Below are 24569 nucleotides of genomic sequence, written 5' to 3'. Positions count from 1 at the left end.
AAGTAAAAATAATAGTCCATTGAAAGAGGAAAAGCTACTGTAGAAAAGAGGGGATATGATAGAAACATAAGTTTTCAAAAGGAGTTTTATTAGATTGCAGAAGAAATTTATAATTATATAGGAAAAAAAAATATTAGCTCTGGAAGTTATATAAGTGGTTGTTAAGGGCATGAGGACTTACTTTTTTGCTTGGAGAGTTGTAAATCAGTGAGTTTCCAGAAGTGGTCCTGAGTACTTTTGCCAGTGAATGGGTTTACGGAAACAAATGATGGTTAATTGTGTGAATAATAATTAGTGTCGACCATCTTCACTAAATCTTTGTATACTCCATGGAGATGCCATAAACATGGAGCTGGCATATTCCACATGGTTTATATTGTTATAGCCAAATAAACCAATGTATTTCTCTCCATACCAACAATGAACTTTTTTTTTTTCTGTTAGTTTTGTCAAGCAATGTGTGTATGTACACACACATGTAATGTAGTTTGCTGAATTAACCAATTGCATTTGTGATACTAATAAAAATATGTGATGTTAGTTAGGCAAAGGGACTCGTGTATTTGTCATTGAATGTTTTTTCTTCCTTCTTAAGCATTTACAGCTTGATATTTGAACGACATATTTTTTCCCCCGCCAAGAATAGGTTTTGGGCCACAGACTATATGTTGAGAAACACTAATCTGGACATGCACATTCTAGATCTCATGTCACACCACACCACATTGCAATCAAAGAAAATGAAACTAAGTGTAGCTGCTATGTCAGATGAGATTTTCAATTAGTAATCTTCAGTTTCCTGTACAGAATACAGATGGTCATTAAAAGAAAATTCAACTCACCTGACAGCCATTACTGCAAATAAATTACAAACCTGAAATTAGACAACTCAAGAAAGTTGTTTCTCCTGAGCTCCCCATAGATCAGTCACCTGGCACATGCTTGCTTACCAAAGGCTATTTATGTGAAAGCAGTGAGACTGTGTCACTTTATTCAGATGAGGAAGAGAATCCAGAGCTGAGTGACCAGGATGGTGACATGTCTATGGAATGCTTCTTACTAAAGATAGGTTAAAGATTTATGGGTTATAGAAATTGGTTAATAGCCAAAAAAGAAGGAAGTATCATACACAAATTAAAGGTTTTTATAGGATTGATACTGAAGAATTTTTTTTTTTCCAGTATAGGACTAATGGGCTGAGAACTAAGAGTCATCACAGAGAGCAATAGCATGGTTAGCAAGAGAGTAAGGACTAAATTATTTTAATTGATGAGTGGTTAATGAGTAAAAATAGGATGCCATGTAAAGTATGATAGATATTGGGTGAATATTGCATAGTGGTGGGCTAAATGTTTAAGGCCTCCTTCAGTATCAGTGAGTCTGTAGACTCCATGGAATTGCCTGCATAGGAATTGCCTAATTAATTCAGGAGTGGCATTTAAGTTTTTTTTGTTGCTGTCACTGAGTCAACTTCAGGCAAATTCTCTCTGAGAGAGTGCATGAAATTTTTTTATAAAAGAAATGAACCTACATAATTATATATAGTTTGAAATTTATTAGCTTTGATATGTATACTGAATTTTTCCATTTGTTGACATCTTATTATTGCAACATCTTTCAATGTAACTTATTTTATTTTACTTTGTATACTGCTTGGAAGTGGTGCAATTTGCTTTATTAAAATTTTGTCCTATCAATCTCACTTCGCCATGGCAAGCATTGTTATAGTGAATTCTCACTTAGTACTAGCTAATGAAAGTTGAATAAGTTAATACTGTCCTAAAGAAAATTCACAATTCATTATAATAAACCATTCTATACTCTAGTCAACTGACTAGAGTATAGAGTTGATAAAATGTATATGTATATTATGTATATGTATATTATTTCTGGGAAAAACTGAAGCAGGCAAAATAGCTGTAATTATAATAAGAGTTGATAAAAGAAAAAGTCCTACATTTGTGAATATAGAAAACTTGAAATAAAATGTTCCATTTTAATCAGCTGTAATAGTTTAGTAAACACTAGAGGAATATATCATTGAGCCTAACCAGTTTGTTACTTTTGCATCTAGGTATTACCAGTAATCATATTCTTCAGTTTTATTGTCTCCCTCCTGTATTATTATGGAATAATGCAGGTAGTCGTTCGTGATGTAGGCTGGCTTCTTAAGATAACCATTGGTACCACCGCTTGTGAATCTATTAGTGCAGCAGGAAATATCTTTTTGGGAATGGTAATATTATACAAATTTTTACTGGAATAATAAGATTTTTTTTCTTATATGGCTAAAGTAAAAATCTTACTTACTTAGACCGCTCTGGAGTAGATGAGGTCCAGATTTTTAAAGATTATTATTATTACGGGTATCTCCATGGAGTCAGTAGACTCATCGCGGGAGACCCAATTCAGGCAATGAATTCCACTCATTCACCACTCTCCAGGCAAAAAAACCTTGTTCTCATACCCTTGTTAACCACACTCTTCTTTAATTTCCAGGGTTGACCTCTTGTTCTTCCATCACTATCACACAGCTGAAACATTTCTCCTGCATCAATCCTATAAAAACCTTTCAGTAATTTAAATTTTTCTGTTATATCCCCTCTTCTCTGCCTGTCAACCAACCTCTGCAATTCACAAGCTCTTAATCTCTCAATGTAGGGAGCATTTTTTACATCACTCACCAACTTAGTCGCTCTTCTCTGAACCCTCTCCACAGCCTCCTCATCTCCAAGGAATCCAGGTGACCAGACCTGAGCACAGTAATCCAAATGTGGAAGTATCAATGCTTTATAAAAGGGAATAATAACCTCTTTATCTGGATGTCAGTGTATTCCTCAACAACCAAGTAATCCTATGTGCAATCTTGGACACCTTAGCAATATGTCCCCCTGAACTTCATCTCCCTATCTACCAATACCCCTAAGTCCCTAGCCTTATCAATCTCATTAATCAGCTATAATAGTTTAGTAAACAAATTTTATATCTTAGAGTTGATCCTAACCAGTTTGTTACTTTTGCATCTAGGTATTACCAATAATCATATTCTTCAGTTTTAATAATTCAAATAAATAATTAAAAAAAAAAAAAAGTATCTGTGAATTTCATACCTTACTCAATAGCTATTTTGGTTAGCATAAAGGGTTACACATCTTATGCTGATTAAACTTTATGGCTGAAAGTATTACATTGAATATTTGTTTTGTTACTTTCCAAATTATGATGTGAGAATGGGGATGGTAGTAATGGAAAACAAAGAATTTTTAATAATATTTATTGCAACAGCAAGTGAAGTAAGACAAGAGATAATCCTACAATAAGTCTTTTGACTTTATTATTATTCAGTCCTCCATGGAGTCAAAAGACTCATCGTGGGAAGTCCTTCCTAAGAAACACTAAATCTATCAAGACTCATCGAGGGGAGGTCCCCCCCCCTAAGAAACACAAAGTCTATAATACCACTCATTGACCCTTCTCGCTCTCACCACTTCATCAGACTTATCCTAGTAATATACATTTCCAAGCTTCTCCCATAAGAAGTTATTTTTTTCTATTTTCTGTTCACTTTTATGCAAATAAAAAAATATTATGAAATATAATCAGTACTTTCAACTGCGTTTTGCAAGTTGTGCACGTATGGTCTAAACACAGTTTATACAATTAGAATGTTTCAACACTAAATTTTTCTTTTACTTTAATGGTATTACATATCAAGTTTTCTTCTTAATAACATGATCTTCCTTATTTGAAAATAGCTAAAAATATTTTAATGAATTCTTTTTGACATATTCCTTCAGGCAATGTTAATCCTTTTGAAGTGGCATAGATTCTCAGTCTAAACTTCCATCAGCTAATGTCTTTTCCAGAATTTAAAGCATTGCTGTCTCTAAAAAGAAATAAAAATTTTATAATTGCAAATGCTGATAAGAGAAAAATGTTTGTGGTTCAGACAGAAAATAATACTCTTGAAAACTTACTTCAATGCTATAAGACTAAACTACTTACTTCTTGTAAGGTTCATACAATGGCTATTCACGACTTTTTTTTTTTTTAAGGAAATTACAACTTAGACTCAAATAAATTTAATTGCTACTTCCAATATTTTAGCATAGTCAAATTGCCATCATCAGCAAATAAAATATGAGTATGCAGGCACTATGCTAAGTAATGAGGCTGAACTTAGAATAAAGCTAAATATCACTCATTAGTGAGCTGAATCGGGCATCCTTAGCAGTTGGGCTGAAGTATAGAGAATGAGAATTTCCCCAATTTGAGGCAGTTTCATGACCAAATTTGTTGAGGTTAGGATAATTTCTTAAGGCAAAAGCAAATTCAAGGAAAAGCATTTTGTATTTATTTGCTGTGATGTTGTAGAGTGGTCTTCTTCCACCATATCCTATGGCAAGTGTCTGAAACATGGTCACCAAGTCCTGAGTGGATGTAGTTGTGGAAATGAATGCAGTCTTTATTAGCTGTCCTGTTTGTTTGGCCATAATAGGCTGGTCTTTGGAGTGGATAAGGGATGCTCCTTTTTTATTTTTATATGGCCTGTAAGTGGTTGAAAGGATTTTTTTAGTTAATTTTTTAGATGTGCCTTGGATCATCAGATACAACATCACAATTACTGAACATAGACTACATCCATTTTCACCACTACAGCCACTCAGAACTTTCTGACCATAATTTTGGATAACCACTATAGGATATGCTGGAGGAAGGCCATTCTACAACATCATAACAAATAAATACAAAAGACACATCCTTGAATCTGTTTCTGCACTAAGAAATTAGCCTAACAAATTTGGTTGCATGAAATTGTCCCAAATTTGCGAAGCTCTCATTCTGTGTTTCAGCCCAACAGCCAAGGATGCCCGGTTAGGCTCACTAATGGTTTTTAGTTTTAGGCTTACTCTAAGTTTGATGTGCTTCAGCATTACTTAGTGTAGCACTTGAATGCACATATTTTGTTCCCTGATGATGGCAGTTTGACTTTGTTAAAATATTGTAATTTAATTTGAGTTAATATATTAGTCTGTTTTAATTTCCTTACAAGGAACTGGCTTCAACTAGGCAGATTAACTTAAGTGTCTGATTTGGTCAAGTCCCAAGTCTGGTGGAAGAAAGCAAAATATTTTCATTGCATAAATGAAGCCCATAGAGTGAGGTAATAAATTACAGAAAGGTGGTAAAGGTAATGGAAGAGTTGGTCAAAAAGAGAACTCAGGAATGCATGGATAAATATAACTTTATGGAGATCCTCTTTACAGACCAGCAATGCTCTGTGAAGAGGAGGTTGTGCCTTAGTAATTTATTCACTTTTTTATAATAAACAATCAAGTTGCATAGAGGGAATGGTAACGGTAATACTCCTGGACTTTGCTAAAGCATATGACAAGATACAATTTTTGCCGCTCTGTTACACAAATTCAGAGCAAACGGGGATTGAATTTAAGCTAATGATATAGATTTGGAGATGGCTGATGAACAGATAGTAGTAGTATATAGAGGAGCAGAATTCAGAGAAAAGCAGGTGACAAGTGGTGTGCTGCAGGACTATGATTGGACTCTGCTGTTTAATTTGTATATGAATGATACAGAAAATGATTTGAAGAGGGATATTTAGTTGTTTGTTGATAATGCAAAATTGGGTAGTGTAATAGTTAATCAAAGTGAGGTAGAGAACTTACAGGCTGAGTTAAATACATAACTTTATACTCTTCCATTTTGGAACAGAATGTGTAAAGATACCCAGGAAGACCTAGAAGAAAATTGATTAAAAAAAAAAAAATCAAGTGTAAAAGTGGTTTTGGGACTCTTTTTAACTATCCACCAGTATCCTTATCTTCAATTTCCTGAAGTACAGTTCTATCAGTCAGTACATAGCTTGTAGTCCAAACTCATGAGCATTGATAAGAAAGTTGATCATTCCTCCATATAAGGCTTTAATATGGCTACAACTGGGTTGTGTGTGCACAGGTGTAGTCACCTGAGTTTCTTGGATGAGGAAGTGGTGGAGAGGATCCAGAGAAGAGCGATTTAAAGGTAGCAAGTGATCCAGATCACTTGCTACTTTATTTGCTATGAAATGAAAAGGTTCTAACCGCCAATAAGTTGCTTTATGTAGCACTTTTTTTTTTTCTATCTCAGAGAAAATGTGTGGAGGAGGTGGCATGTTCATATTGTTCTGACTCATGGAATTTTGCATAAGCTGAATGTGATCAAGGTCCCTTGTTCTGTAAAAGTGCTAAAAAAAAATTTCATCTCCATCAATCCTATGAAATCCTTTTCGTAACTTAAATGTTTCTATCATTTCCCACTCTTTCCCTACTCTTAACTAACATCTTCAATTTGCAAGTATAGCATTTTGTAGTATTAACAATGCATGAGGAATAAATAATTTTATTGGATTTAATAGTATTTTGCAGAATTTCTAACCAGTATCTTCAGAGCAAAAATTACAACTGTGGCAAAACACACACACAGCACTCAGAATATAGTAGAAACATTTCAAATCTTAACTGAAAAACCAATGTATATGTCAAGGCAGCAACCTCTAGAATTCATAAAAAAAAATAAAACAGTTAATTCAGAGGTGTGGTTTTAGGATGACTGCCTATTTTTTGGCAGATAGTCATCTAAACTGAAGCAGTCAAGCTTGTTGCGATTATGTGAGTGTTTATAGCTGATGATATCCCAAAAATAAACTTTCAGACTATAAGTTTCTCATAGACAATGCAGCATAGTTGTCTTGTTTCATTTAATCCTGTGTGAAAGGATACAGTTATGTTCAAGATGGATGTTAACAGATCCTACCAGTTTTCCAAAAGTAGGCTAAGTTAGAGACAAGGAGCATTGTACACTAGGATGTACAGTACAAAAAAGATGAAACTGATCCTTAAGAGAACAGACGAAGGTTGCTAGCTAGATGTTGGTTTGAAAGTGACAGGAAGATATTATTTGAAAGTAACTTTTGCTTTCTTTTCAGATGTACAATAGATATCAGGGAGGGGAATATTTTTGCTCTGATCTTGTGCATCGGTTGTGGGAGGGAGAGGTGGACATGTAGTATTTTCTGTTTTATAGGGATATAGCTATTGGCTTAAGAAAATGTTTGAAAGGTATACCTGAATTCAGTAGAAAGAGCCCAGAGTTTTGAGGATGCTGTATTGCTGGTTGGATGGTGTAACTGCTTACATAAGTACCTCTATATGTGTGGATTTTCCATAAACAGAAATTTTTTTTGATTTTTAAAAAATCCATACTGTGTTTTAGAAGGGAAGACTTTTTTTCATTTTAAATTATGGTGAAGTGTATTTTTGGATTTTAGCTGTTTGAACATGCTAGAAATGCATTTTTAAATTATCCAAGACATGGAACCAAATATAGAAAACACAGCTATATAGTGTAGCTAGACCGTTGATTTGTATGCAACTTACTTTTCTAGAAATTCCATAAAGAAATTGGCTGGGGGGGGGGGGGGGAGAGGGTTCGTTGCAGTCCCATCTAGCTCTTTGTATATTTTTCCTTTCTGTGAAAAATCTGAATGTAGGTGATTTTGAATAATTCATAGATGCTGAGATATTTATACTTGTTTTTGTTTTTATCAGAATAAACATGTCTGCAGTTAATAAATTATCACAGCATTATTTTGCCTTGGTCAAGGCATCTTCATGGGCACAAAGAAATATACTGAGTATGTGCATACAGGCACACTAGCAAGAAAGCAAACACAAACTGAGTGTGAATTGTGCAATCCTAACTGGCATCCTCTATGGGTGCAGTGATGGAAACTCCTTACTATGTTGGTCTCTCAGATTTTTGATAAAGTGAGGCAAGCAGAATTTTGTTTAGATGTGACAAATTTTTGTAATGCTCAAATTCTAGGAATAGTCTTTGAAATTTATATCTGCTCCTGTATAAAAGGAATGTTTTTACAATCTCCAGAATGATTGTAGTGCAGGTAATAATGGACATGCACTATCTACCAATAATTGTCCAGACACCCCTGTTATTTGAAGTTGGGGGAACATTACTGGTTTGTTAATAACATATAAAGAAAGCAGTATTTCATTGTAGCATTTGAATACAGGTGGTATGGCAACATGGCATGAACTCGGTTACTTTGAGAGATGTCATTGTGAGCTGCCACATTGGTGGCATGCCCAAACATGCCATTGCCACTCAACTAGAGCATCCAATATCAACGGTTGGCAGCATGATCAACAAATGGAGATGTTCTGGCATCACTAGTGCAAGAAACCACCCAAGGTAGTTGCCAAAAATGACTGACAGGGACAAGGAGGGTAGGAGGATGTTAAAACGGGTGGCTCTCAAGAACCGGCTACAATCGGCATAGACTATCCATGATGAGTTCCAGAGTACCAGTAACACCATGGTGAGTACTAATACTGTATTAAAAGAACTCCATTACTGGGTTTCCACAGAAGAACAGTGGCACAAGGCGAATATCACAACAACGAGCAAGATGGCATGTCTAGCCTAGTACAAAGAGTGTGTGAACTGGACAATTGACCAGTGGAAAACAGTACACTGGAGTGATGGGTTCACCTGTTCGTGAAAATGATCGGTCGGTAGGTGTCGCACTGATATGATCGTCGCTTGTCGAGAGCTCCTGAAAAGATCAGTAATATTTTATGTTATCATTGGCAATTTTACTAGACTTTTACGTAATATTGTTTTCTTTTCGTATCTGTGGCTGTGCAATTTTTGTGTGTTTTCTGTGTTATTTTAATTATTATTTTTAAGATACGATAGCGTCCACATGGCACCAATATAAAAAAAAAAAAAAATGGCAACCAGGTCGCCATGTTTTTTAAAAATTTTGATATAAAAGAATTTATGCAATGTGCTGTCTGTGAGATGTATGCTTTGCGAAGAGCAGTTGGAGTCTGGTTAGATGGTGATAGTGGAGTAAATATGTGCAGAAAGTGTAAGGAGAATGAGGATCTAAAGCATGTTTCGGGTGGCGAGAGCGATATCGTTAAAGAAAGTCAGAAAATAGTGATGTGATAAGAAATTGCAAGGTAGTACCAGATAGGTGTGAGAGCGACGTCGAAAGTGTAAATGAAGGTAAAAATACAGAACAAATGGATGATTTAAATGATAATGAAAATGGTGAGATAGATGCAAGTAGTGAGATCGCATGGTTGAGCAGAGTGATACATAGAGCAAAACGGCAACTGGAGCATACACAAAAATGTGTACTGAATGTACCAACTAATAAACGGCGAAAGTCTGATACGTAAAATAAGAGAATGTTCGTAAACGTAAACAAAATGAAGGAGCGAGTGCTGTACGGAGATTTCTTATTAAGAGGTGTGATAGTTGAGAGTTTGACGAAATCATACCAACCGGGTGCGAACATAAAGGACGTCAGCAAGTCTATTAGCGTGCAAAAACAGAGGGTGAAAGAAATGATAGTCGTGGCAGGAACAAATTATTTGAAAGAAGGCAAAATGGAAATGATACAGGATGTGAGGGAATTACTTGAGATAGCCAAAGAGAAGAGTGAGAGAGTTAGGATGAGTATTTTGCCGAGGTATGACAGTGAAGTGTTTAGGAGGAGGACCATAATCGACAATGACTTTACTTTATGCGTGGGTTATGCACCGAGAGTGGTGTGGAATTTGTGGATGTATGGAGTGAGTTTGATGGGCAAAAGGATTTATATAAGATGGATGGTTTACATTTGAATGGATTTGATGTATGGAGGCTTGAAAAAGTGTTGATGAATGAAGTGGATGTACAGACTCGGGGAAACTAGATTTATTAAGGGAGAGGGGAAGTAGATATGCAGACTTTAGGGAGGCAGTTGAGTGTATGAATGAGTATAATATGCCCAAGCGAGTACAAAGGGCAACAAATCAGAATAGGATAGTTAGTATTAGGCATCAAAGTAGGGATGGGACTAACGGGCTTCTGCAATTCATGTACACTAATGCCAGGAGTATTAGGAACAAGGAGGAGAAGTTTTTGGCCTTGATTGGCACTTCCAGGCCACAGGTTATTGGTATTAGTGAAATATGGCTGACAGAAGATGATAAAGCTAGTGGGATTGAATGTGACGGGTATAGCATGTTCAGGAGTGACAGGGAGAATAAAAAGGGGGGAGGAGTGTTATTGATGATAGCTGATGAGTTGCAGCAAAGGAGTATAGAAATTGAACTGCAGGATAGAGAAAAGAGCACATTTGAGGCTATTTGGTGTGAGATAGAGGCTAGCAGAACAAAATATACAATTAGGTGCTGCTATAGACCAGGAGATGGAATAGATGGTGGGGATAGTATGCATAGGCAAATAGAAGAAATGAGTGGAAAAAGGGTAATTATTATGGGGGATTTCAATTATGGTAACATTGACTGGAAGGAGGAGAGGGCACATGGGAGGAAGGAATTGGATTTTATGCGGTTATTAAGGGACAACTATCTGCGGCAGCATGTAATGGAAAATACTAGGGGGCAGAGAGTGCTTGACCTAGTAATTGCATCTGAGAATGCGGCTGTAACGAACATGACCATGTTGCCACCAATTGGCAAGAGTGATCATAAGGTCATGACTTGGGAGGTGGCTAAAGGAGTGGAATTTACAATTAAGACAGGGTACATGTGGAATTACTGGGCTGGTAAGTATGACAAGCTTAGGAGTGTGCTTGGCTCAGTGCCATGGCATGTAAAACTGCAAGGGCTGGATGTTGATAGAGCATGGGAGGTGGTTAGGAAGTGTTTGCAGGAGGCATTGGTTGACTGTATTCCAAGAGTCCAAATAATAAATCAAGTAGGGGTTAAATGGATGAATAACACCATTAATCTTGAGCTGCAAAAAAAAGAAACAATTGTGGAGGGAATTTAAGGAGAAAGGTGACCAGCAGATGCAGGAATAGTATAAAGCTCAGGCCAGAAATGTAACAAGGGTAGTAAGAAAAGCAAACGCAGATTATGAAAGAATATTGGCCATGCAGGCCAAAGAGAATCCCAAACAGTTTTTTCAATATGTTGCAAGTAAAAGGAAAAATGTTCATGGCAGAATGATCTTAAAAAATGCTGAGGGTAGGGAGGTAACCAAATCAGTGGAATTATTGAGCGAGCACTTTGCAAGAGTATATCATCCAGGTGGTGACATTGCAAGAATGGAAGAACCAACAGCTTATACTGGAATTGTGATGAATGAAGTAGAGGTAACTAGTCTATTACAGAACCTCAATGTCAATACATCTGTGGGATTGGATGGTATACCAGCTCGTGTCGTATGTGAAGTGGGTAAAAAATTGTCAGTGCCCTTGACGATTTTGTTTAATTTGAGCCTCGGGTCTGGGTCAGTATCACGGGGGTGGAAAGAGGGGAAAATAGTTCCGCTGCATAAAGGTGGTTCCAAGGCTGCTGTTGAAAATTACCGGCCAATCAGTATAACAGGAATCATTATCAAGGTCTTAGAGAAAATAGTCAAGAGGAAAATACAAGATTTGATAGATGAAAATGGGATACTGTATCGGGGACAGCATGGTTTTGTGAAGTGTAGGTCATGCCTCAGTAACTTGCTCACATATTATAACATAGTGACGGCTGAACTTGATAAGGGTAATGGGTTTACAGTGATTCTACTGGACCTTGCTAAGGCCTTTGACAGGATGCCACATGGAATTCTAATCAGTAAATTGCAGCATATGGGGATGGATATAGGGTTGGTGAGATGGATAGGAAGGTGGTTGACGGAGAGATATCAGAGAGTGGTTTTTTCAGGAGTAGAGTTCAAAAGACGGCCTGTGACTAGTGGTGTGCCACAAGGATCTGTTCTTAGACCACTGCTGTTTAATTTGTTCATTAATGATATAGGAAAAAATCTGAGAGGAATAGTTCATTTGTTCGCAGATGATGCAAAGTTGTGTCGGGCAATAGTGAATGCAGATGATGTTAAAATTTTCCAGGATGATTTGGATAGATTGGAGGTCTGGGCTAAGGAGAATGGATGTCAATTTAATGTGGCAAAATGTAAGGGTATACATTTTGGGGTGAAAAGATTAGCAGCAGTTTACTACATTGGTGGAACTGTACTCCAGGAAATTGATGAGGCAAGAAATTTAGGAGTGTTGGTGGATAAAGAGTCAAAGTTTAGGGGGCACATTGCAAAAGTGGCCAAATCAGCTCATCAAATCACTTGGTTGCTGAAGAATACTTTGACAAGCATGTTATTGTTCCTATGTATCGAGCCTTGATAAGACCCCATCTCGACTACTGTGCCCAGATGTGGTCACCTAGGTTTCTTCTTGATGGGGAGGAGGTTGAGAGGATCCAGAGGTGAGTGACCAAGGTGATAGCAGGTCTGTGGAATGAACCTTATGAGAACAGGTTGAGGATGTATTGGTTGCAGAAATTGGTTGATAAGCAGAGGAGGGGAGATATGATTGAGACATTCAAATTACTGAAGGGTTTCTATAAAATTAATTATGAAGATATTTTTGCAACCAGGGCTGGTGGTGGGGGACTAGGGGACATCCATGGAAGCTGGGCAAGAGTGTGGTTAGTAAGGATGTTAGAGCTGGGTTCTTTACTTTTAGAGTGCTGAATGAGTGGAATAAGCTGCTGGAGTATGTAGTGGGTGCTGTGACAGTGAATGAGTTTAAGGCAAGGTATGATAGATACTGTGTGAATGTCGAATAGTTGTGATGAACATGATTTGGGGCCTCCCTCGATGAGTCTAAGGACTCCCTGGAGTTGCCCGTAATAATATGTTTTACCCACAGTAAAGTTTGGTGGAGGAGGAGGAGTAATGGTGTGGGATGCGTTCAGCTAGTTAGGTGTGCAACCACCAGTCGTTGTCTGTTGTTCCATGAAGGTATCTCAGTATCTTGATATTCTGGATAATCAGGTGCTGCCTATACTGTGGAGTTTTTATGGAACAGACCAGTGTTACTGTCAAGATGACAATATTCCATGCCACAAAGCTGCAGCTGTTATGGAATGGTATGAAGAGATGGGTGTTAAATGACTGCCCTGGCTTGTGCAGAGTCCTGACCTTAATCTCATTGAACACCTGTGGGACAAATTGGATTGGTGATTGAAGTCCAGAGCAGCACATCCTCAATCTGTCACTGAACCCAGTACTGCTTTGATGGAGGAATGGAGACAAATTCCTCTTGATGTCTGCCGCACGTTGGTGGAAAGTCTCCCTCAATGGATGCAAGAATTGATCAGAGTCAAAAGTGGACATACCTGATATTAGGGTTCACCTGCTGGTATCAGTTGTCAATTGCTAAAGTGTCTGGACAATTATTGGTAGATAGTGTAGTTCCTGTGTTCTTCCTGTTTGTCTGGTGTAAGATAGTTTGAAGGAGCAAGGGATACCATAGGCTCCAGACTGGGCTAAATGATGGAGGGGATCTTCTGCTGAGGAGATAAGGGTAGCTTGTTTTTGTATGACTTGAAGGAGGTCTGCTGTGTGTTCTACTTTCGTAGAACATGTGAATTTTTTATTTCCTAGATGCTTCAGATGTAGGGAATGACAATGGATTTTTTGTATTAGGTTTGCCAGATGAACAGAATTCTATTGATTTTGTGAAGAGGAAAGCCATTTGTTAAAGTGTCCCAGATGTGATTGATTTCTGTGGAGAAATTATTATGGTCAGAGCAAATAGTTCCAGCATGATTTGCCTAATTTCATTTTATAATGATGTGACAAGAGCGGTCGATGAGGGTAAGGCATATTCAGCCATTATTTTGGATTTTGCAAAGGCATTTGACAGGGTGCCACATGATAGATGTCAGGTTAGTCAAATGGATTCAGGATTGGCTATCTGATAGGTATCAGAGTTGCGTATGGTGGAACAATATCAAGGAGACAGAAGGTTACAAGTGAGGTCCCATACGGCTCAGTACTGAGACCTGTGTTGTTCAACCTTTATATCAATGACATTGTCAGTGGATTGCAAGGAAATATTCAGTTATTATTATTATTATTGTTCGTGACACCTCCCGCGATGAGTCTTCGGACTCATCGCGGGAGGACACCTACTATACAACTGTTTCCACCACTACACCGAACTTCTACCAATCATCTCCATCAATGCCATCTACTGCCCACCACCACCAGTTGTTTACAGATGATGTGAAGCTAGATAGGATTATTAGTAATAGTGCAGATGTGGCAACTCTGCAAGAGGATTTGAATAAACTGGATAGATGGGCAAATGAATGGGGAAAAGAGGGGAGTATCATTTTAATTCAGCATAAATGTAAAGTCTTGAAGTTTGGGATACATCGATGAGAGGCTGCATACTTGATTGGAGGAGCTACACTGGAGGAAGTAGGGGAGACAAGTGATCTGGGGGTGATGACTGATAGAAACATGTAATTCAGGGAACATACTGCAAAGGTGGTGAAGGTAACCCCGGAGGATTGCTGTAATACTGAGAAGGATGCTGACCTGCAGAGATAAGTTGTCATTCCATAGCATAAAGTCCTGATCAGACCACACTTGAACTATTGTTCTTAAATTTAGTCCTTAATATTTGAAGGGGATAAATTAACTGTGGAAAGGGTACAGAGGTGGATAACAGATGGTTTCAGGACTATACAATGTTGGTTATGAGGAACGGCTGAAAGAATGTGGACTGCAGAGTTTGGTAGATAGGAGAGGTGATATGATTGAGACTCTTAAACTGTTGAGAGCTAATTACAAGGTTGACACTGGGAAGTTCCTTCACTTGTTGGAATGGGGGAGGAGTGAGGACAAACCTGGAAGTTACAAAAGGAAGCTGGGAGCAAAAGGGCAAGGAGTGGTTTCTTTTCATGGAGGGTGTTGAACTGCGGAATGCATTGCTTGATTGAGTCATGATAGCATGAACGGTCAATGAGTTCAAGGATTGGTATGATACCTTTTTCTTTTCTAGGAAGGACCTCACACAATGAGTTTTTTTGACTGCATGGAGGGCTGAATCATAATAATAATGATTTGCTAACGTGACATCATATTGTTGGGAGAGATGGGAATGTGATATATGGTGGATGTACTGTCATAGATGGGTATTTCTGTACACAGAAATAGGATAAGGATTAAGAGACAAGAGTGTGAGGGCAGACAGATGTTTTCCTTTCCATTGGTGAAATGGATCCTCAGGTATTGGCTGTTGAGATGTGATAAAATTTTTGTAACATATCCCTGCCATGTGGCTAAATAGAGAACACATTATCCATGTAGCATAGCTATGTTACAAGGGGCAGAGGCTGTAATTTCAAAATGTCCCATGAAAAGATTAGTGGGAGAGTACAGCCTACATATGTGCCTATAATCTGTTTTTTGTTAGCTGTTGATGTGTGCTAAAAACATTTCCAACATATCCACCATGAGGTCAAATAGACATTGCCCATGTAGCATAGCCATATTGCAGGTTTGACAGGGACAGAATTTAGGGCAGTATTTTCAAAATTTTCCACGAAAAGAATATTTGGGGGAGGAGGGAGAGTGGGACATAGTTTTGCCTTTAATCTACTGTAGGTGTCTCTACAATGTGAAATAGATGACTGGCACTAAGTTTATGTTTTTGAAGTTAAACCTTATAATAATTGTAGGCCTCTCCAAATTTACTGATTGCTTAAAATACACACACTTGAGACTTGGTGAACAGCATTGGTTCCCCTAATTATAATGTAGCCAAACACTTAACCAAAGCTCACTCTCTCTCTCTCATTGCAGGCTATACTTCCTCCCAGTTTAAAATTCTATATACTTTAAATCTTGATTGTCAATTGCATTCTTAAAGATGCTGACGTTATGGTCAGTATTTTTGCTTCACATAACTTCACTTTTCACTAATGTATCTCTAAAAGAAATTTCAGAACTCTTTCAGATAATTACTCCCTGGCATAGCAGCCTTTATTCAGTTTTACAATGGCACATCACCCTGTTTGCTTAATTTATCAGTTTTCAGTATTGTAATTTCACATATCTTTTGTTCCATGAATCTTGGACCAGTCTAGCTATTATCTCTAAATAGCTCAAGGAATTAAATTTCCTTCCTCATATGTGTTCTTTTTGTTTCACTCAATGTTTTCATAGTTTGTCACACCTTCCTGTCACTTACTAGTCATCTGCCTAAATATTACAGAATCATCTCCCTACCCATTTTCTGTAGCAACTCTACTTGATATCTAAAATTTGTGCTTGCCTCAACCTTACACCAAATGGCCTCAAAGCCATTTTGCTGCTTCACTTTCCAAGTGGAGTAGACACAGCTCTTCTAAGATCAGTACTGCCATAACCAACATATTCTATTCTTACAAGTATGTCAGCCTCTATTATCTACATCTCACTGACACTAACAGTTTGAGGACTGACTAATTTTTATCAAAGCTACTAACTCGGAACCTTTATTCCTAATACTCTTTGAATTTTTGTGTATAAGCGGAGTAGCTGCTCCCCCCCTTTCTTTCTCACAATTCTCACTTCATCATGTTTTGGCTTCTAATAAACCTTCCTTTCTACATGTGACAAAGGACAGTTTCAGCCTCTAGTCTACTCCAGTGTTTATCAGATACCTTGGACTTGTGGGCTACTTCAGTCACACTGAAAGAAGACCTAGGTCCTACACAAAAGCTGTTTTCTTTTAGAATGATTTTACAATTATACAAGGAATGAAGTCTTTTACAGCTTGTATAAGCTGTAAGAATATAAATGATAGACTAAAGTTATGGGACTTAAGTTAAAGCTCCTGTATGAATATAAATGTTGGACTAAAGTTATGGGAAATTGTGGTTCTACATCCAACCCTTAGACAGACTTTTGTCATTCAATTTAAAAAACTGTCATTAGGATTTAAAAAAAAAAAAAAATTACTAAAGACCATTCCTCTGTCATTTATGTGTAGCTCACATGTACTGCTTGTTAGGTCTTAATTTTGTTGCTTATGCTTTTATACTGATGATTCCCTTATGTGGGCCAAAATTCTATAAAAATAAATCTCATTTTTGTGGTTATCATATTGTCTACCACCACTCCTATTCTTTATAGTAGAACTATCCATGTAAAAGGTTAAAGAAAGGTTGAACAAAGATTACCAATATCTTTAAACACACACAGTCATTTGCACATGATGTAAGTTTGATGCTTTTTGGCCTTAAATTATTTTTGGATATGTTGATAATTTGCTCACAACTATTTCCATTTCAACCAGTGGTGGCCCGTACATAAGCACTGCGACACTGCAGCACCCCCCCCAAGGAAAAAATTGAAAATTTAAATTTTATTTGTGTTTATAAATAATAACAATGCTTACAACATTATATAAATGCAATACAACATGTTAAAGGTTACAGCTTATGTTTCGACAGTGATTGAATAGTTAATGATTGGAATTGTTCGATTAATGCTTTAGATTACGAAACGAATACAGTGTCAGTATTGTCATGTTCGACCAATCGCAGCCAGTCTCGCCGATATTCGTTTGCACTTGTGATTGCATGTTACAAGTCATTCCAACACTGCTCGTTTGAGCAGTGTATCGTATGCGTGCGCGTTATTTTTGTGGGATACGAAACTTTCATTATTGGTGTTTGTTTGTGGTGAGGGTGAAATATTTTTAATAAAGCAATTTTTTAATATATAAATTTATTTATTAATAAATTGGTTACTGATTAGGAAAAAAAAGAATTTTTTTTATTATTTTTTTTTTATTTTGAATATGTAGCACCCCTACTTAAAATTTTCACTGGCCACCACTGATTTCAACTTTATTCATTGCAGAGGTCCACACTTTCTCATGCAAAAAGATCATCAAATTGTGCCTTAAACACATCCACAGTTTCCCCACTCACTACATGCCACTTGCCAGATGCTCCCCATGCAGAGAACCTCCTTATACAGCTTCCAGGGATGGCCTTTTGTTCTACCCTTGTCTTCTTCTGCACTAATCTGGTAACAATACCTCACAAACTTATGTCTCAATCATATCTTCTCTCCTTCTATTCACAAAGCTCTGCAAGTTGTATTCCCTTAATCTATACTCATACCTGACATTCTATTGACCTGACACCGACGTAGTGGATCCTCTCCATGTTGCCGGCCTGGTTGGCCGAGTGTTTAGCGTATCCGCTCTCCAGCCAAAAGGCTGTGGGTTCGAATCCCGCCAGGGGCATGGATATTTATGATTATCTGTGAAATTACTACTGCTGGTGGATGGCGTTGGTGTATTTGGTGGATTGAGTGGTGGAGATAAAGTTGTAGAGTAGGTGCCCTCCCTTGATGAGTGTATGGACTCCCTGGAGATGTAATAATAGTAATGTTCTCATCCCCTTGAAATCTAGGCAACCAAATCTATACACAGTAGTCTTATGTGGCATGATCATAACAAAGGAAATCGCAACCGCTTTGCTTCTGTATGTCATTGTTCTCCTCATTATTGCCATAATTCATTGTGGTATTCTTACAGTTTTAGACATGTGAACCATAAACTTTGTCTCCGAATTCTCTAATTTCTTCCACCTTCTTCAAAATTGAATACTCTGCATTCTGACCTTTCTTATCAAATTTCAAGATCTTGCACTATGCAACATCAAGCTGAGTGCCCCTCACATAGTCTATTGAACCTTCTGCAAGACCACATCTGCTCTATTTATTTTTACCTAACTTGGCACCATTAGCAAATAGCTACATATAAGAGTGGTCTGAAAAGTTCTCAGCCTAACAATGAAAAAACTACTTTATAATTTCAAAATTATTTTTTATTTTTCAACATAATCTCCCTAAAGACTAATACGTTTTTATTCCAATGATGCTCCAGCGCCATTATCCCATCCCTGTAGTGGTTCTCAGTAAGATTGCAAAATACCCCTCTACAGCTCCAATCACCTTTTGATTCAAAGAAAAATGCTGACCAGCGAGGAAGAGTTTTTTAGTTTTGGGAAGAGACAGAAGTCAGAGGGAGTCAAATCTGAGGAATAGGGTGGATGTTCCAACAATTCATAGTGCAGATTCCTTAATTTTCCCATTGCCAAAACACCTTTGTCGGCATATGCATTGTCCTGATGAAAGATGATTTTTTTCCTACTGCAAACCGGATCTTTTGTCATGAATTTTTTCTTCTAGTCGGTTAAAAGATTGGAATAATATTCCCAGTCACTATTTTTACCCTTTTCAAAATAATTAATAAACAAAATGCTTTTAGCACATCCCAAAACACCGATCCCATGACCTTTCCTGCTAATGGAACCAACTTTGTCTTCTTTGGCGCAGAACAACTGGGTTCTGTCCACTGTTTTGACTGTTGTTTGGATTCTGGTGTGTAATGATAAATCCATGTTATCCATAGTAATAAATTGATGCACAAAATCAGTTTTATTCTTTTCAAAATGCTCCAAGCACAGTTCAGAGATTTTCATGCGAGTGCATTTTTGATCTGCTGTGAGCAAGCGTGGCATCCATCTTGCACAAAGCTTTTTCATTTGCAATTCTTCATGCAAAATATATTATTATTATTACCCAAGACCCCATGGAGTCAAAGACTTGACCGTTGTAATAAATTTTGTATTAAAACAAGCAGTATGCTATCCATCCAAAATAGTTTGTCTATAGGAAGTCCTTTTATCATATACACAGATCATCATACCATGCTTTAAACACACTCTCAGGCAAGGTATTCCAATCATTCACAACTCTGCCTGAAAAAAAAACTGACTTCTCATACCCTCCTTCTACAGCTTCCAGGGATGACCTCTGGTTCTCCCCTGATCTCCCACTATTTTCTGTACAACTGCTCCAGCATTGATCCTATAACAACCCCTTAATAACTTGTAGGTTTGTCATATCTCCCCATCTCCTGTCCAAAAGACACTGCAAATTGCATCTTCTCAATCTTTCCTCATACTTGACATTCCAGAGGTTAGAAACCACCTTAGTCAGTTGCCTCTGAACCCTTTCCAACATCACTTCATCCTTCTGAAAAGAAGGATGAAGTGATGTTGCCTAATCAAAGCCTTACACAATGGAATAAGAATCTCCCTACTTCTACAAGTCAGTGTCCTGTGCATCATTCCCAGAAGCCTTTGTGTTGTCTTTGCAATTTTGGCTATGTATCCCCTAAATTTCAGAATCCGCTATCACCCACAGATCTCATATTTCCTCCACCTCCGACAATATATCCTCACCAAGCATAAATTCTGCATCCCATTTTGGTTTTCCAAATTTTAAAACTTACACTTTGCAACGTTGAACTCCCATGCCCAATCGCTCAATTTATTCAAGTCTTCTTGTAAGGCCACAAGGTCTTCTCTACTCTTCATGGTCTGTCCCAACTTTGCATCATCTGCAAACAACTGAATATCTCCACCCAAATCTTCACCAACATCATTAATATGCCCGTTAAACAGTAGTGGCCCTAAAACAGACTCCTGAGGCACACCACTAGTGACTTTCCTTTTCCTGGATATTGCTCCCCCATACACAACTTGCTGATACCTGTCAGACAGCCAGTTTCCAATCCATTGCATTAATCTAATATCCAACCACATCTGCTGTAGTTTGACTATCAACTTATCATGCAATAATCTGTCAAAAGCCTTTGTGAAATCTCTGTATCCTTCTCTTCTGTCCAAGGAAGTAGTCACCTTATTGTAATAAGCAGATTACTAAAACATGACCTCCCTTAAGCAAATTCATGCTGTCCATCAAAGATAATACTATTGTTGTCAACCCAATTCTGGGTCGTAGTTCTCACAAGCTTCTCCAACAACTTAACCATAACACCTGACACACAGATAGGCCTATAGTTTGATGCTTGAGTTCGATCACCTCCTTTATGAAATGGCACAATCTTGCCCTCCTTCCACTCCTTAGGAACTTGATCCAGTGCAAGACTCTTATTAAAAAAAATATGTTGCGGCCGGCATCAACTCACTGGCACATTCTTTCAGTATAAAGTCCCACAGCCTTATTAGCATCTAGTTTGCTCAACTCCGTACATCTCTTGCTCACTTACAGTCAGTCTCTCCACCCCCATTATCAACTGTTCTCTATTTTTCCATGATGTCACATTCACAAGATTGAAAGACCTTTATGAACTGCTCATTAAGTATCTCCACTGCACCTTCTGCAGCAGCTGTCTTTATACCATTTTCTCCAATCACTGTTATCTTTCCATAATCATTCTTTCTTTTGCTGGATACAGTAGGATTTGTTTTGGCTTCATTAGCTAACTGCTGTTCATAACTCACTTTAGCTACCCCCACCAACCAAGTCACCTGCCTTGCTTGGTCTTTGTAATCCTCATGGAATTGGTTATTTCCACTTCTCTTATGCTGCCTCCAAAATGCCCTTTTTCTCTGTATTGCATGCTTATTTTCTTTATTCATCCATTTCACACCCACCTTATTTAACCTTCCCACCCTTGGAATACATTTAGACATTGCATCTACTAGATAGTTTCTGAAAATCCCCAAAACTACGTTGATCTCTTTTCCAGCTAACTCCTCATTCTATGCTACACCCGCAAGCTGTCTCCTGAGCTCTTCATAATCATCCCCCTTCCAGGGCTGTCACCAGATGGTTACACAAGTACTGTCTTCTTCCGTACAACCTCAGATCTCAAGTCATTCATTCCTACCATCACATTCATCTCATCTACCCTTTCACTTCACTTAATTGCCATTGTCACACTTTCTAACACTCCTCAGGCATTCTGTCTTGCCCACCACAGATTGAGTGTCTATACGTCACACCTCCTACCACTCTGTTCTTTGCTCACCTGCACTTCCATACTCTCTCTTTACTAACACTTTTTCTTTGTTCCTTTACTTAAGTGTTGTCCTGGCATCTCTCCATCCCTGGTTCCAGCACTCTCTTGCATTTTTCTCATTCCCTCTCTTTTACTGGTTCTCCTATTCTCTCATTCTGATAATTTTCTCATTTCCAGTCTCTGACAGGATCTGCTTACACACAACACTGATGCTAGGTTCTGCAGCCTTTTAGATGGGACTGATATATAAAATTGTGATCCCATATACCACAGCTCAGTCCCATTAAGCATGCACACAGTAGAATAGTTATAGCAAACGTTTTTGCTAGCTGTTCAGAAAACTAAAGCATTACCATTCAGTTTGGTCTAGTATCTGACAGACTATGCGAATTGTTTAAAGATATAATTATTATGATTCAGGACCTCTGTGGAGTTGCAAGACTCATCGTGGCAGGCACAATTTAGAAACACAGCACAAACCTTGACCATCATGCTCATTTCTATCAGGCAGTGAATTCCATGGTTCAACCACCCACCATACAAAGAAACCACTCCTTATCTTATTGCTCAAGACTTCCTTTTGCAACTTCTAGGAATGACCCTTGGTCTTTGCTTCTTCCTCCCTCTTCCACCAAATGAAAGAACTCTTCAGTGCCAATCCTGTAACTAGCTCTCAACAGTTTAAGTTTCAATCATATAATCTCTCTTTCATCTATCTCATCACCAAACTTTGCAGTCTATATTCCCTCAGCCTATCTTCATAACTAAAATGTACAGTCCTGTTATCATCTTTGTTATCTGCCTCTATACTCTTTCCATGGTTAATTTATCCTCTCAAATCCTATGGACCAAATTTGAGAACAATAGTCCAGGTGTGGTCTGATCAGGACTTTATACAATGGAATAACAACTCATCTGTGCAGGTTCAGCATTCATTTTCAGTATTGCATTAATATTCTAGGTTACCTTCACCACCTTTGCAATATGTTTTCTAAATTTCAGGTTTTATTAATTATCCCCCATAGATCCTTTGCATCTCCCATTTCTTCCAGTACAGTTCCTTCAACAGAGTATGCAGCCTCTCATCGATGTATCCCAAACTTCAAGACTTTACATTTATGCTGAATTAAACTGATACCTCTCTTTCCTCCATTCATTTACCCATCTATCTAGTTTATTCAGATCCTCTTGCAGGGCTACCACATCTGCACTATTACTAATAACGTTCCCAGCTTCACATCATCCGCAAACAACTGAATATTTCCCTGCAATCCATTGGCATAAAGATAAAAAAAAAAAATACAGGTCCCTGTGGACCTGACTTGCATTCCTCTGTTTCCTTGATGCTTCTCCCTTATACACAACTCTCTGATACTGATCTGACAGCCAATCTAATTCACTGACATCCAAACCCATATGTTGCAACATTAGCTTATGTGGTACCCTGTCAAATGCAATTTTGTATTATCAAAAAAAAAAAAAAAAAAAAAAAAAAATGGCAGAATATACCTCATCAACAGCTCTTGCCACTTTATTATAAAAGGCAATCATTTCTAAAAAAAAAAAAAGTGTCCCTTAACAAATCTCACAGATAACATTACCCTCATCTGCCCTCACTAATTTCTCCAAAATCTTAACTACTGATGAAGTACAAATCGGTCTATAGTTTGATACTTCCATTCTACTGCCACCAACTTATCCTCCTTAGGCACCTTTCCTGTGGCCAGACTTTCATTGAAAAGCTGGTTCAAGCTGTCATTTCTTTATCACATTCTCTCAAAACCTGATGAAATCCCATCAGGTCCCATTGCTTTGTTAACTTCCAGAGTACTCAGTATTTGAAACATGCACTCCTCTTGAATCTGCCCTATTTGTCTAGTATTAAAATCTACTTCTCCAGGATGAAACACCCCAATAAAGTGTTCATTGAACAACACCACTATGTCCTTCGCATCAGTTGCTCTATTCCCACTTTTATCCAACAATGTCATTCTCCTCCTATTGGCCACATAAGAAATTCCTTAAGAATTTCTCTGGATCTCAGGGCCAGTCTCTTCTTATATTCCAATTTTGTCTTCCTTACCATCCTAGGCACTCTCCTGGCCTGATATTGTTTGTCATTCTCTTCTTCACTAGCAGTATACAACTTGTCATTGCTGCTAAGACATATCATTGAAAAGAAGAAATATTTGGCATAACTGAGACTATCACTTATTGCATACTGGAAAAATTGGGGGCCTGATGATGATGAGAAATGGGAGAGTGATCACTTTAAATTACTGAAGTGGTCAAAAATAAAGTGGTGATATTTTTTGACAATACACTGAACCACTTCTTTCTCATTGATGTACAGGCTTTATCAATGACAGTTAGTAAACAAAGTATGGAAAAAGTATGTTTTAACATGGAAATTAGTTATTGAGAGAGGAGAATAAATTCATATATTCTCCTCTACCAACACTTAAAATTATAGAGGTAGGAGTAACATTAATTTTCAAGTATAATATATAAACTAACTTAAAGAATAACATTTCCACTAGAATAGTGCAAAAGTAACTTTTTGTGGTGAAGATTAAAATGGCAATGATTTTCACTTTCTTTAATATTATACAGACTGAAGCACCGCTGATCATAAAACCCTACCTACCAGTAATGACTAAATCTGAACTTCATGCAGTAATGACTGGAGGATTTGCATCTATAGCTGGTTCAGTAATGGCAGCATACATTAGTTTTGGAGTAAGTAGAAATGCAACATTTTAGATAAGTTGTAATAATTTTGCTAAAATATTTTATATACCTATAATTTAAGTTATGTAGTTTTAATTTGAGT

At 37.6% G+C, this 24569-nt stretch overlaps 1 protein-coding gene across 1 annotated transcript in view; it reads left to right on the top strand.

The window, feature by feature from the left end:
• LOC150105267 (uncharacterized) overlaps window positions 1–24569 on the top strand; it is a 163201-nt gene that overhangs the window by 109250 nt on the left and 29382 nt on the right. The window contains exons 7-8 of the mRNA XM_090394035.1: window positions 2075–2236; window positions 24350–24475. Coding sequence (XP_090250161.1) covers window positions 2075–2236; window positions 24350–24475 — 288 coding nt within the window. The remainder of the gene's footprint in view (window positions 1–2074; window positions 2237–24349; window positions 24476–24569) is intronic.

This window comes from Typopeltis vanoorti, chromosome 6 (assembly GCF_054136105.1).
Source record: "Typopeltis vanoorti isolate ZY-2024b chromosome 6, IOZ_Tvanoo_1.0, whole genome shotgun sequence".
Taxonomy (NCBI): Eukaryota; Metazoa; Arthropoda; class Arachnida; order Uropygi; family Thelyphonidae; genus Typopeltis; species Typopeltis vanoorti.
Note: the sequence above shows the minus strand (reverse complement) of the source record. Positions and strands in the feature narration are given on the sequence as shown.